The sequence below is a fragment of the Artibeus jamaicensis genome, unplaced genomic scaffold (assembly GCF_021234435.1).
Source record: "Artibeus jamaicensis isolate MK-2021 breed Jamaican fruit bat unplaced genomic scaffold, CSHL_Jam_final contig_797, whole genome shotgun sequence".
Taxonomy (NCBI): Eukaryota; Metazoa; Chordata; class Mammalia; order Chiroptera; family Phyllostomidae; genus Artibeus; species Artibeus jamaicensis.
Window position 1 is genome coordinate 6,925,900 of NW_026521977.1, and position 15,606 is coordinate 6,941,505.

A 15,606-nucleotide genomic window follows, 5' to 3' on the forward strand; every position below is an offset into this window, starting at 1 on the left:
CTCTTCATGGTCTATGTTCTGGTCTCTACTCATGTTTAAAATTAATTTTTGCAAAGAGCTAGCACACATTATAATTATGTTTTACATACCATGCTATATGCAATTTATTTCTCATGTCTAAAGCGATGTCTCTTTATATCTTCGCTCCATATATTTACAGAGTGTCTATTTTAAGATGCCCGTCCTTCACTGAGCACAGTGTTCAAATATCTTGCTTGTAACTCTAGTTTAACCAGAAGCTTGAAAGCTAAGCTCCTTGCCTCTATTTGGTCTCATTTATCCTGCCATCAAACACCCGTAACAACCCTTCCATCATGCTAGAAATTTATTTGCAATATGAGCATATTCATTTAAATGTTCAGTTTTAAGGCCTGCATTATTGTGTTCTAAAATAAAATTGTCAGCAAATGTTAATTCCTGTTTTGCTTCTGAGGAGGCACAGAGAACTTGCTTTGAATGTTGCTGTTTAAAACACAGTGGAGCTTGGAAATAGAGCGTTCTTCCCTTTGGCAAACCTGTGACCTCCCTGCGGCTCCATTCTTCATCTGTAGGGAAAAAAGGGGTCTAATTCTAGCTGATCTCTAGGGTCTCTTCCAGTGTTAGTGGTCACTGTTTAAAAGGAAACAAAAATGGATGCCACAAAATACTACTCAGGAAGGAGAACTAGAAAAATAAATAAATATAACATTCAACAGAGGAGCCATTATGCACCAAGCACGGTGCTAGACGCCTTCATACATATTAGTTCATTTCACTATCAATAAATCTATGAAGGTGGGCAGTATTATCCTAAACTTACTAAGGAAGATGGGTCAGAGTGAGAAAACCATTGCCCAAAGCTATACATGGAGGTGTGAAATTCGAATTCTAATTTATTTGACTCCAAAGCTCAGGGCCCTTTACTACAAGGCATTTGATAATGCAGTGATGCCCTACGGTTCTCTGTTTTTGTTTTGCTTTGTTTTATCATGGTAGGAAATGGGTAACGGGGCACATCTATGTTGCGATGTTCTTTTATTTACATCTAGACATAGGACAGGTTCTTAGTAATATAGTTACATGTATTATGAATGTCAAAATTATCCAATATGCTTAATTACAATTTACTTCCTTTTGCTCTGAACTCAAAGGATATTTAGACTAGTTAGTTCCTTTATTTAAATCTAAATTATAGTGATTAATATGCTAGGTATCTAGTCAGTCTTCTCCATGTTTCTTTATTTTGGGGCTCACTGAGCTTCTCAGATATGAATTTGGGGTTTTCTTCAAATTTGGAAAATTGTCAGCTATTATGTCTTCAAATAGTTTTCTGTTGCTTCATTATCCCCCCGGGTCTCAGTTGCGTGTATTAGGTCACTGATGCCCCACAGCACTGCCTTTTTTCTGTGCAGATCATTTCGGACAGTTTCACTGTTATGCAATCACAATCCCTAGTCTTCTGTAATGCCTAATTTGTTGTTAACCTCAACCGAGTCCTAATCCAGTGTACATTCCACTTCAAACACCTCATTCTTCACCTCCAGACATTCAGTTCAGGTCTTCCGTGTCTTCACTTGTAATTCTTACGTTTTTCTCTACCTTCTTAAACATATGGAGTTTATGACATCTGGTTTTATTCAGCTTTGAATATAGTTCCACTTACTTATTTTTATAATTTAATAATTTCCACTCCCGCAAACGATGCCACTGGGGTTGGAAGCACCTAGTGATTCCAGATCATGTAAATCCCTCTGTACTGAGGCGGACCTGCTGCCGGTCCTCACAGCGGCCCTGGCTGGACAGAAATTCTGTGGGTGTTTTTTAGGGAGCAGATTTGCCTATATCCTCACTTGGCTATAGTTGTAAGTCTTTTATAATAGCTGTTTTTACTGGCTTATCTACTAATTCTAACATATGTGTCATTTTGGGGTCTGTTTCTCTAGATTGAGTTTTCTCCTCATTATTGTTCAAATTTTCTAGCTTATCTAAAAGGCTGATAATGACTGAAGGAATGCTACATATTGTGCACTTTACATTGTTGGACATTGGAGTTTGTGTATTCCTTTAAATATCTGTAAACTTTGTTCTGAGACACAGAACAATTTGACCCTTTCTAGACAGACTTTTGAGCTTGGTTAAGCAGGTCCAGAGCCACTCTTCATCTAGGGGTAATTTGGCCCCACTGCTGAGGTAACACCCCTCTGCGGATTCTACTTGCTGAGCCATATATCAGGAGCTCTTTCTACTCTGGCTAATGGGAATATAAACTATTCTCAGTCCTTTGTGAGTCTTTCACTGCTTTGTTTGGTATTCCTATATTTCTCCCTGATATTAGATAGTTTCCTCACATGCATATGCTAATCGGTACTCAGCTAAATTTGGGGAAACTTCTGTAGATCTTCAAAGTACTTTCTCTGGGTGCAGCTCTGTCCTCTCTGGCACTCTACCCCACATATCCCATCTACCTTAGCACCCCTAAACTCTGAGCTCTATCTTCCCTCAGGGAGGCTGCCGAACTCCACATGGACCCCTCCCTGAGCTACTGCTTAGAAAGTCCCTCTAGATAGTGAGCTGAAACAACTATAGTGCCTACCTCACTTGTTTCTCTTTAGTCAGGGAGTACTGTCCTCTAGTCCTATTGTAAATGTCTGAAAGCCATTGTTTTATACATTTTGTCCTGAGTTTTAGTTGTTTAAGCTGGCAGAGACATCTGGTCCCTGTTCCTCTATCATGGTTGAAAATGGTAACCCTGTGGGAAGATTGTGCAGATCTCTCCTGGTATCCAATGTGGTACTTCAATCCCAAGCCCTACTACCATGACCACCACCACCATCTCCTTAATTACTGTCAGATTATCATCATCATAATCACTATACTAACATTTGGAATACTCACTGTATGCTACAGGATGCATTATCTCATTGAAGACCCATAATAATATTGACTTTCATTTTAGAGAGGAGAAAATTAAGTTTTCCCAAAATGAAAAAAGTTAAGTTTCCCAACATGACATGGAGGATAAATATGGTAGAACTGATATTTGAACAGAAACATTCTGACTTCCGATGTTGACAATTATAGCAAATAAAAATGCTGGATGAAAGAAGGTACATAAAACCATTTGTGTTTATTTTTGTTACCTTCAGCAAACTATGCCCTTTGTGATGTGGACAAGCTATATACACAGGGAAAGCAATGACTACAGACAGAAACATGAGGTATTTTAGTGACCATATTTCCTTCAATTAGAAAATTACAAGACTGTTCTCAGAAATTCTTCAATAATAGATAGGAGCTATTTTTAAAATTTAAAACATTTGTTTTCTGTCTTTGTCTATATATTTTTACCCATACAATAAACAATCTAGTACATATAAGGAATGCTTCCTTTGTTATTAACATAAAATATAGTCGGGTCAAATTATATAGAGAACTCCCTAAGAATTTGCATGTGGTCAAGTGAGTAATAAAATTCAGCTGGCCCACAAAGCTGGAATGGTAAAAGCAGATATAAACTTAAATTTAACCAGGGAACATTTTACTCATCCAGTAAAGACTTGGTTTGGTGCGGTTCCACTTGGCCAACTCCCTACAAAATGACTTTTTCATGTTAAAATACCTAATACTCAGTGTCTCAAGTCACTGATGTTTGATATGCTCAGACTCAACTACAACTGAACAAAGTGCTTTGGTCCGAGTTGTAGTGTCCAAACTCTTATGCACTAATAGAAACTCTGGGAACAAAAAAGGCTGTTACCACAGCCGTGCTATCTTAGTAAATGTGGACAGTACGCGGTCGTATCTCAGTATTTCTAACCACAGAGCATAGATGTCCTTCCACTTATTTGGACAATCTGAAAGCCTTTGGGGCACAGGTGGAACTGTCTTTCTTATTGATGTTTACTTTTTTTTTATCTTTGGTATTTGGGAGCCATCGTTTTTTAAAGGCCTTTCTGAAATCTCAAAATTTCTATCTGAAAATACCAGAAAATAAAATTATTTCAGTGATTTTGTAGCACTCAATGGTTTTTGTTGGGCTTTAATCTAAAGCTATTTTAGAGATATCTAAGATACTTTAAGAATTGCAATTTTTTTCCCAATGCAGTACTTTGGGCACTTTATAGTAATACATCTGTGCTTCACATACCCCTCTAAGAAGATAAGTCAATTATATAAAACCATTGTTTTTCTAAACCATTGGAATTTGTTAATTCAATATAGGAAAGGAAGGCGAGCATAAAAACCAACTAGTACCACCCGTAGGTGCCAGCTGCAGCACGAAGTTGAAATGGATCGTCAATTTCCCTTCATCGCCAAGTACCTCCTGGCTGCCCCATTCAAAGGCACTGAAAATCAGTGAGGAAAGGTACCCCTCGTGCCCTAGCCATGACTTGGGGGAGCCTGTTTATCTGATCACAACCTATATGGCACCTATGCATGATGCCACTCATTCCTCAGAGCCCACATTTGGAACTGTCTTTGAAGGGGAGACCTCTGTCAACAAAGTACGTAATGTCCAGCATTAGGCTTCTTTTTGTTCCCTTTTTAAAATCTAATCTTTTGAGATCTTCCTTCTCTGATACTGTAAGTTGGCTCCCCACCTGTTTAAGATGCTTAGAGAGAAATGTCACAAGTCTGTGACAAACACTGGTAATAAAACCGTGGCCAATCATGCCAATGAACATTAAAAAATAAAAGCTAGACTCCAAAGGGGAAAAACTCTTGAGAAGTGAGTTTGCAGATTTAGGTAAAGATCTCACAATACGGCACTATTGTTATCAAACGGGAAACACCTGTTTCTCAGTGCTCAATCATGAAATTTACCATAAAGAGGAGCATTTGGGGGATCTTTTATGTTGCTATGCTTCCTGCCGTTTACTCCCGACACAGCCTGGTTCACTACCTTTCTTGTGAAGCTATTTTCCAAACTGTTTCCACAACCCTGCAAAGCAAGTACCTTAACTTGAGTTACAGGGCTGGTCCCTCTCTTTTCATTTTTTATCCCGGTAGGTGAGACTGCCCCTGCTGTGTTTGGTGGCTGTGGAGTTGATGGCATCTTTGCTCCAGGTGACACCTGCATGCTGGCCAGCTGAGCGGCATAGAGCTGCTGCAAAACAGGGAAGACAAACATTATCTCTTTAAATGCAGCTAAAATGGCATTTCAAAAAAACTTACCGTATTGTTAGAGAGCTATTTCTCTGACAGCCTTGCAATTTCTCTTTCACCACTTTTTTTTTACAGAGAGAAATAAGAGAGACCAAATAATGTCAGAAAAAAATGAGTACTGGAAAGGGAATCACCGTTCTCTGTCCCTGGTCCTCCTAGCAAAACTGTATGGCCCTAAACAAAGAACTCAATTGTTTTAGAACTTAGTTTCTTCAATTGTACAAAAAAGGAATTTGACTAAATGGTCTCAAAGATTCTTTTCAGTGCCTAAAATATTTATAAAAAGCTCTTTAAAAGCTGGTATGCCTATTTGTGTAATTTTAATATTCATGAACTAAGAAACGAATCTAGACTTTCCTAGGGATTCCTACAGGCACGTCATTCCTGTTCAGTGCTGACCAAGATTCTGCAGGGCTGCTGACCCTTCTGCTTGGTGCCAGCGCTGCCCTCAAGACCCCTGAGCCCAATGGGAGTCACTTTGTTCTTAGGGCCTTAGTTCTAGGCAGTGCATAATCCTCGAGAGGACACAGCCAGATTTGTGAAAAATAAAATAGAATAAAAATTAAGCTTCTTTCTTGTAGCACAGGTGATTAAATACTGAAGTGTCCATTTATTCATTTTTTGGATGAAACTGGTGATATGTGAATGGACAGATCTGCTGGTTGACCAAAAAGAGAACTCAAAGACCTCGATTTTAACACCACTTAATTCATGAAAACTTCATTCAAATATTTTCTTTCCTTCTTATCATCAAGACTAAACCATTGCCTCGATAGTCATATTTCTATCATAATGAATAGAAGGCTTCCTAGTTTCATCAGCCACAGAGAAAATAGCTCAAACTTTACCACATTAGTAGGGGAGCAAAAAACAGGTGGTTTGCATGTAATTTCCAGCATTACTATCATTCAGATGGACAAATAAAAAAAATTACAGTAATCAAAAACAGACCTTTCAGCACATGTAATTAAATGAAAGCTTAATAAAGAATAATTTGCAAGAGCCAGATGTGCTTATGTCATGATTGTTGCTTTCTTTGGAACAATTTTTCTAATATAACAAGCCTCTAAAGAAATTCAAGTTCCATAATTCTGTGTGTGCAATGACTCAGTGGCAAGAAAAGTTCACAAGAAAGAGTCAGTCAGGCTGCTAAAAGTTAGGAGGGTAAAGGGGCTGCCTTTCTTATTTCCTTTTTACCACATTGTACCCTTTTCCTGTGAAATTCAGCCAGGAGTCTTCAGAAGAGGGGCAAGTGAAGCTCCTGCAAATCTTCTGCTTCAGGTCAGCCAGTGAAGAAAAGTTCTATGAAGAGTAGAGATGGTGGAGAATGGAAAAGCACTGGCTGTGATCTGGTGTCATGACCAGCATGCCCCACTGTGGACTATGAAAGAGTCATGAGATCTTAGGGAGGCAAGAGAACTCAGACATCATTTATGCCTTCATTTTATCTCCATAATTCACAAGATCAGAAGAAAGGCAATTTTATTCAATCTCAAATCCTTCAGGAAACATAAGCTAGTAAAAGAAAAAGAAAAAAACCACACACAGGTTTTTGGAAACAAATCCATTTTTTAAAAGGCTAACTAAATTCAGAAATCCTTCAGATCGATTGCTTTTTAAAAATAGAGTAGTATTTATTGTGGCCTCTGAAGCTTTGATAATCACTTAGTTTATACTTCTTTCTAATGCGTTGTACCTAAAAGAAGCAAGACCACATGAATTCTGAGAGTCCTCAGAGTTGTGATGCCTAGGAGTTTCCTGAGAATTGTGATTACTTATACTTTAGAAGCACAAAGAAGTATGGTCATATTCCATATAACTTACACATCTGGGTAGACAGAACAGTGGGCTACCAAGTAAGATTTAATAGAAAGAGACTTGAAGTAAAAACCAGAAAATGTAAAGACAGAAGCATGAAAGTAAAATTTTCACATTCTGTCGAAAAAACTATATTATTTTAGATATAAGTATCATGCTTTTCATGATACTTAAAGACTTAAGACTTTAGGTTTGACTTGGATAAAAAGAATGGCATCTGTTAAACAGATATAGGTTTAGAAAACAGCTTCACAACTCACCTTCTAACCTAACATCAATTGAATATGCTTTATATACAAGGGTCTATGTTAGTCACTAACAAGGATTCAAAGTCTTAGAACAAGCATATGGCTCTGGAGATGTAAGGTACAGACTCTCAGCACCTGGCTGGCACCTTCCTTGTGATGCTTATCACAGTTAACCTTGTGTTTAGTAATGCACATGTCTTATCCTCTCTGATATGCTGTAAACTTACTGAAGCCCTGATCAACCTCATTAGCTCTGAATGCCAACATCGGGAATAATGTCTACTTCAAGGATATACCTTACAAATAAAAGATAACCAATATTTTATGAATTAACATACAGTATGTAAAAATCACTGGATGTTAGGAAAAAGAATTATTCTCTCTGTATAAATGAGGCAACAGAAGTGGTATATGATTCTACTTACTATTTGTGTTATGAATAATTTAATGATGTTGAGTTTTTAAAAAAAATTAATTCAGTACAAATTAAATTATATTGTGTCACAAAACATGAGCATTTGAAGTCATCTGTTAAGATGTTGTTGACTAGACAGCTGTCAGTAACTGCCAGCTTCCCTGATGGGTCCAACTTGTCTAATACAAATGATGCTGCTTAAGCTGCCACTACAAAGTAGTACCAATTTTTCTCTTCAGTCCAGTTACTTATAAATTTGAAGTTTCTCTAAATGCTGCTGAATCCTTTTTTGAAAGAAGATAAAATGTTAGTTACTCGAATAAATAGTTTTAGTTAGAAAATTCCTCTACAGACCAAAAAAAAAGAAAAAGAAAAGAAAAGAAAAAGGTGAACCCTGACTTGTGCAGCTCAGTGGGCTGGGTGTTGTCCTACAAAGCGAAAGGTTGCCAGTTTGCATCCCAATCAGGGCACATGCCTGGGTTACAGGCCAGGTCTCCAACTGGGGGCATGTGAGAGGCAACTGATCAATGTTTGTCTGGCATATGGATGCTTCTCTCCCTCCCTTTTCCTCTCTATAAAAATAAATAAATAAAATAATTTTTTAAAAGTTAAACTCTAACTATCATATAAGAGTTTACAACATGTAGGATTCTCAGATCATAGTTCATAGTCATGATGATGATGATAATAAATGTTCATTTCAAAACACAGTTAAGGCTTAAAAAAATCAACAATGAACTAAAGGTCCTAACAGGCTTAGCCAAATTCCTAGAAACATTTAAACTTTGGTGAAGACTGTTTTTGGTAAATACAGATTGTTGCATTTTAATTTTTAAAAAAATGTTCAGTGATTGTTTGGGATATTGAATTGTTTCTTTATCCAAGATATATCAAATAAATGCAGTGCATACATGTCAAAATGAGTGTAGCTAAATATTTTTCAAAAGTATAAAATCACTCACATTTTATAGGAGTACTTTCAGAAATGCTTTCACTACTTTATGGCTAAAACTATTCCACCTACTTTATGAGTTCAGTTTTAATAAAGTAGTCAGCATTAAAATTTGGTCAGTGGAACACTAACATACTTAGCACCTAGAATCCAAAGGGCCTTAGCAGATGGTTTAGTCTAGTCCGACCTCCTCGTCCTACTGACGAGCTAAGGTAGCAGGCCCAAGATCACACAACTACTGAGCACTAGCTCGCACTCCAATGTTATTATTAAAAGTACAGATGGTGTATGATGAACCAGCCTTTGCACATTTCGAGCACATTTCCAGCATCGATGAATTTGTTTGATGACAAACCTTTATTAAATGCTTACTATTAACTAAACACTTTGCTAAAAAAAACAAGCAACTCAGAAATAATCCCTGCTTTAATAGAGCTAGAAAGAGAAACATATTAAATAAATGCTTAAACAGTAACTATAAATTATGGTTAAGGTAAATGCTGAGAAAAATACAGAATGTGAAGAGACCATCTAATAACGGTGTTTAACATAGTCTGGAGGATCCGAACGGGTTCTCTAAGGAAGTAGTATTTTAAGTAAGAATTACCCAGGTGGAAAAGTTGATAAAGAACATTTTAGAAAGAAGAAACATCAATTATTATGGCTGTGAGATAGAAAAGAAGGGAACATTCTTATTCTGAGGGATTTTAAAAAGACCAATGTGGCAAGTGGCGGAGCGGCACAAGAAGAGGCTGGAGAGGAGGAGGTCCTCACAGCCGCACCAATACTTTCAGACTCTGCGCCCCAAATACTAGCATCTGCAAAGAGGAACGGACCAAAATCAAGACACAAAGAAGATTTCTACAGTTCACCATGAATCACTGCCAGTCTCTTAAATAAATCTGACTAAGACAGTACTAAGAAGGTCTCACAAATCCACAAATACATACCTATAATAATGTTTCTAGAGTTTTGTGTTCTGACTCTAGCCTTAAAGGAAAACCTATCTCACATTTGGATCCTAGTGATACGTTTGACAACTAAGCCTGCTTAGATTCAGCACAAAACAGTAGGTCTAACAAACCAAACAGCCTTATGGTAAAATACTTGAGCGTCTGAGTACTCGCACTGTCTACGGTCCAGGACCTGAGAAGCATTTTGTGTCAGAGTCATTTTATGAAACTGTTGTATTTGGGAAGGGAGGCACGATTTCCTCCAAAACAGCCAAGTTCATGTCAAATTATTACGGGTAGTGTCACAATGTATCTGATATTTACCGTAACATGAAATATGTGTGTATGGGGGGTATATGGCCTACTTTTTATGATAAAATCATGTAATATCTCCAACGGAGAGTACTAAAGGAAAAAACGGGCAAGGCCTTTTTTTCTCAGGAGCACATGATTTTCACATAACTACAAAGCCAGCCCTAAAGTCACCCCATTACCCCTATGCATTCACGTGCTAATTCAACAAACACACCGAACACTAACTCAGGGCTGTGCCAGGTATTTTACACTTATTATTTAACCTTCAAAATAATCCTATAAGATGGGAAATATTACCTATTTTAGGATAAGTGTCACTTTTAAGCACATGTGCTTTCTGCCTTTGTACATTAAAATTCAATTATTTTAAATAAGCCATATAGTGAATCACAATGAAACCTATTTCCTGTCCCTCGCCACAAGACAAGGATCATTGTCCAAGGAGAGGAGAGATCCTGGCTTTGCTGCCATTCTGAGCTCTCAAATAGCAAACTGTATTTCCAGATGTCTGACAGCTACTTTTTCTAAAATGGCATTTCACAATCCTCAAGTGGAGACCACCAGCCACCTTGAAAAAGCAAAAGGCACAATTTTGAGCTAAACAGCTCCTTTCAACCAATCTCTAAGCCATAATGGAAGGGGTCTACAATACCCCAGTGACACGTTTCATAGACGGATAAAGTAAAAACACTATGCAGAGAACGGGATAAACGGATGCCAACAGGGGCTTTCCACTGGCACCAGTGTGCTCCAGTATGAGAAAACCGACAGGGAAAGAGGAGACACAGCTTCACACACTGGATTTTCTTTGGAGTAAATTCTCCTGTGTTTTGTCATTTCAATTAGAAAGGGTATGTTTAAGTGGCTTGTCAGAATCTGGCCCAGAGAGAAAGAAAAAAAAATTTCTCCTTCAAATGCAACTTGCCTCTTGGCGAATAATGAGGAAAGGAAGAGGAGGAGAAAATGCCATTTTGTAAAAAGAGATGCACAGACACTACGGAAAGATTTCAACTCTTAGCTTTATATTCACACTGTTTGCTAGGGTTCCAGACAACATCTGGGAACCCCCCGCCTATCCCCGATTAGCTCAGATTCTGTTCCGGCGTACCAGGCTTTACTCTGGGGGCTCTACTGGAGAGAAACGAGCAAGATGGGGGGCATCCTTAGGGAAATGTCATTATTTATCTGATTGATGCTGCCTAACACTAGGCCCTAAACCTGGCTCAGTTCTCCAGAGATGTCCTGGGGTTTGTTACTTTCTCAAAACAATGCAGACAACCATTCCTACCAGGCAAGGCATGCTACAAAGGTGAGCGAGTTGGGCTGTGAGAAGGCGGAATGGAGACGGGGTAATTAAGCAGCCTGATTTAGTGCTTGTTCAGCACAGGGAAGAAAGTGTGTCAGTAACAAGTCATTACAGACTGAAGGAGGGGTGGGGGAGAAAGCTTAAAAATAATTTGAAAGAGATCACAAATACTTTTACTTCTCATAAACCGCCAATGTCAACAAAATGATCCAGGAAATATAGCTGCGGTTTTATGGAAGGAAAGAACTGAAGTCCTTGTTTTCAGCATAGAAGGTACTTGTTTAGCTGTACCCTTAATATTTGACACCAAAGAAAATTGGCTGTCAATAGGAGGTGAGAGAAGGAATAGGGGAAGAACCACCACGCCCACTTCTCATATATTGGGTTAATTTCCAAGTCAGTCTCCTTGCCCCTCCTGCATATTTTTCTATTGCCTTATTATTCTCCCTTCCCATTAATCCCTCTGGTCATAATTTTATTCAGCATTTGAGTATCAATTCAAAAACCACTTTCTTCATAAAGCCTTATATGACCACTGCCTCCTTCATTTTCCCACCATGTCACATCCTCTATCTCTGTGTACTTTACAAATTTCTTTTTTTTTGGCTTTTAATATCTTTCTCTACCACCAAATTCCAAGTTTCTTTTTTTATATATATTTTACTGCTTATGCTATTACAGTTGTCCCATTTCCTCCCTTCACTCCCCTCCCACCCACATTCCCCCTCTTTAGTTCATGTCTACGGATCATACATATAAGTTCTTTGGCTTCGACATTTCCTATACTATTCGTACCCTCCCCCTTTCTATTTTCTACTTACCATTTATGCTACTTATTCTCCGTACCTTTTCCCCCCTCTATCCCCCTCCCACTCTCCTGTTGATAACCCTCCACATGAGCTCCATTTTTGTATTTCTGTTCCTTTTCTAGTTGTTTGCTTAGTTTACTTTTGTTTTTCTTTTAGGTGTGGTTGTTAATGATTGTGAGTTTGCTGTCATCTTACTGTTCATATTTTTTATCTTTGCTTAGATAAATCCCTCTAACATTTCATATAATAAGGGCTTGGTGATGATGAACTTTTTACACTTGACCTTAACTGGGAAGTGCTTTATCTGCCCTTCCATTCTAAATGAAGGGCAGATATGCCCTTCATTGAAAGCTTTGCTGGATAGAGCAATCTTGGATGTAGTTGCCTTTCATGACTTGGAATACTTCTCTCCAGCCCCTTCTTGCCTGTAAGATCTCTTTTGAAGAATCAGCTGACAGTCTTATGGGCACTCCTTTGTAGGTAACTCTCTCCTTTTCTCTTGCTGCTTCTAAGATTCTCTCCTTAATTTTAATCTTGGGTAATGTAATTATGATGTGCCTTGATGTGTTCCTCCTTGGGTCCACCTTCTTTGGGACTCTCTGAGCTTCCAGGACTTCCTGGAAGTCTATTTCCTTTGCCAGATTGGGGAAGTTCTCCTCAATTTGTTCTCCTCAATTTGTTCTCCTTATTTGTTCAAATAAATTTTCCACTTGCTCCTCTTCCTCTTCTCCTTCTGGTACCCCTATTATTCAAATATTGGAACATTTAAAGTTGTCCCAGAGGTTCCTAAGCCTCTCATTTTTTTTGAATTCTTGTTTCTTCATTCTTTTCTGGTTGGATGTTTCTTTCTTCCTCCTGGTCCACACTGTTGATGTGAGCCCCAGTTTCTTTCCCATCACTATTGGTTCCCTGTGCATTTTCCTTCATTTCACTTAGTGTTGCCTTCCTTTTTTCATCTAATTTGCAACCAAATTCAGCCAATTCTGTAAGCATCCTGATTACCAGTGCTTTGAACTGTGCATCTGGTAGGTTGGCTACCTCTTCACTGCTTGCTTGTATTTTTCTGTAGCTTTGATCTATTCTTTCATTCGGGCCCTTTTTCTGTTTTGTTTTGTTTTGACATGCCTATTATGTGGTGAAGGGTAGAGCCTTAGGTGTTCACCTGTGCGGGGTAACCCATATTGCTGGGTTGTGACACTGAATGTAGGGCAGGGGTCTGAAAGGGAACAATGGTGCTTGCTCCACTCTCTGCCAGATTTCAGTCACTTTTGCCACTTCCCCCAAGCAAACTGGACCCTTCTGGTGCTGATTCCCGGGTGGGAGGGTTTTTGTACGTTATAGGACCCTGTGGGTCTCTCCAACAAACTCTCCTGTGAGGCTGGGAGTTTCTCCCGCTGGCGCTTCAACCAAAACAGGTGTGTTCAATCAATGGTTTGAGGCTTTATTTCCCTGTGCTGGGGCCCTGGGTTGCACAGTCCATCCTGCTCCCCAGTTGTTTCTCCCAGTTTATCTGCACGTGAACGTGGGACCACCCAGTCCACAATTTGCTGCCTCACTGGCCGGGTCTGCCCACTGCTGCCTTGCCCGCCAATTGTAGCCTTACACGCCCCGCTTCACAATCCGCCCCCTCACTGGGTCTGCCAGCCAGCCTTGCTGCAACCCTTCTTGCTGTGACCCCTCTCTGCCAGGTCACCACACTCCTTCTACCACTCTGGATGAATGTGTCTTCTTTGATTCCTCTATTGTCAGACTTCCATACAGCTCTATTTTCTGTCAGTTCTGGTTGTTTTTTTGTTTTTAAATTGTTGTTGTCCTTCTTTTGGTTGTTCAAGGAGGCACAGTTTGTCTACCTATGCTTCCATCTTGGCCAGAAGTCCTAAATTCCAAGTTTCTTAAGGGGAGGACTGAGTCTTATTTGTTTTTATGTCCCTAGCACCTAACATAATGCCTGAGCATCTTCATTTTTATTCTTGTCTCTATCTCCTTGAAAATGCTCTCATTTCTGCCCACACCCTTTCTTTGTATACTTTTCCTCACATACTCTCCAAAAGGAACCCCAGAGATGGGGGTCATCTTTCTTTGTTTCTGTCTTCTTGAACATATAGGCACACGGGCGCAAGAAGTGCTAGATAACACAATGTCAGCAAAAGAAAGAACTGGAAACATCATCTAATCCAAACCCTTTGCTTTACAGGTAAAGAAAACTCAAGTCTAGAGGGAGAAAAAGTGATTTGCATAAGAATCCCATCTGGTGAGCAATAGGTAGATTAACATTTAAAGCCAGGCTCCCTATTTTCCCATCCAGCATACACATGGACCCATTTACCTGTCTTCTGTTCTCTTAAGGATCTGACTGCAAATAGAATCTGTACATTCTATCACAGCTCTGGGGTTGAACCTCCAAAAAAAGTTTTTCTACTGTTTCCCTAAGATTTAAAGGAGAATTTTATCCAATATATATTTGAAAAGTAATCATTGGGCTCCCAAGAATGATTTACATTGTAGAATTTTATTTAATATTTGTTTTAAAATGTATATATTTTTAAAATGCAACCACAGTAATTAGATTAAGGCAATTATCTTGTTAAGGTGTTTTCATATTTTTAAAATGAAAATTTATGCAAATACACAGAAGGGGCCAAAAATTTGTTTCAGGTGAGAGAAGACCTGTGTGGCTCCTTAGCGATTTCTCATTCGCCTTTTCACAACGAGCAGAGGGAAAAGTGGGACGAGCATTGACTATAAGCCACTGGAGAGCCAGGGCCTGTTTAATTCATTTCATTATCCCCTGCGGCAGGCTCAAGAATGTGAAGTAAAGAAAAATGAATTGAAAAAGAGGTTTCCTGGCTAGAGATCCTCTTGCCTATTTTACCAAGCTCAAAGTAGCTTGCTCTTTTGACATAACTTGTGCTAATGGCACGCAGAAATCGAGGAAACATGTGGGGTATGGAGGAGAAAAGGAGCTGCAAAAAGAAAAGAGTAGAGGAGGGGCTCAGGTCAAAGGTCCTACCCTTACATGAAGAGAATTTTTTTCTTTTTATTTTTGAGTATTTTATCAGTTGTTCCATTTCCCCCTTTATTCCCCTCTGCCCTACACACCCCCTCCTACCCACATTCCCCCCCTTTAGTTCATGTCCATGAGTCGTACATATATAAGTTCTTTGGCTTCTACCTTTCCTATACTATTCTTACTCTCCCCCTATTTTCTACCTACCATCTGTGCTACTTATTCTCTGTACCTTTTCCCCCTCTCGCCCCCTCCAACTCCCTTGTTGATAACCCTTCTTGTGAGCTCCATTTTTGTGGTTCTGTTCCTATTTTAATTGTTTGCTCAGTTTGCTTTTGTTTTTGTTTTAGGTGTGGTTGTTCATAATTGTGAGTTTGGTGTCATTTTACGGTTCATATTTTTTATCTTCTTTTTCATGAAGAGAATTTTAAAAAAATGGAATCCATCAGGTAACAGAGCACCCAGTCGTCTGCTATAGAAAAAAAAATCAGAATTTATTCTTGGATTGTACCAATTATACTGGAATGCACTCATAAGAGCTTTTCCTTATGGAACACAATTGCATAGTACAGTCACTAAGAATAAATAATGCAACCCCCAATACTTTTAACAAGAAAACTCAATCTCTCTCTGCTTCT

General features: G+C 38.8%; 1 protein-coding gene across 20 annotated transcripts in view; it reads right to left on the reverse strand.

The window, feature by feature from the left end:
- Positions 1-15,606, reverse strand: part of SOX6 (SRY-box transcription factor 6) — a 625,241-nt gene that overhangs the window by 82,200 nt on the left and 527,435 nt on the right. For 19 of the 20 annotated variants that reach the window (XR_008392936.1, XM_037150551.2, XM_053672994.1 and 16 more), the window contains one exon: positions 4,937-5,086. Coding sequence is in view for 19 of the 20 variants with exons in the window: in XM_037150551.2 (XP_037006446.1) it covers positions 4,937-5,086 (150 nt within the window). In the remaining variant the exon portion in view is untranslated. The remainder of the gene's footprint in view (positions 1-4,936; positions 5,087-15,606) is intronic. The other variant, XM_053672998.1, reaches the window with a different exon arrangement.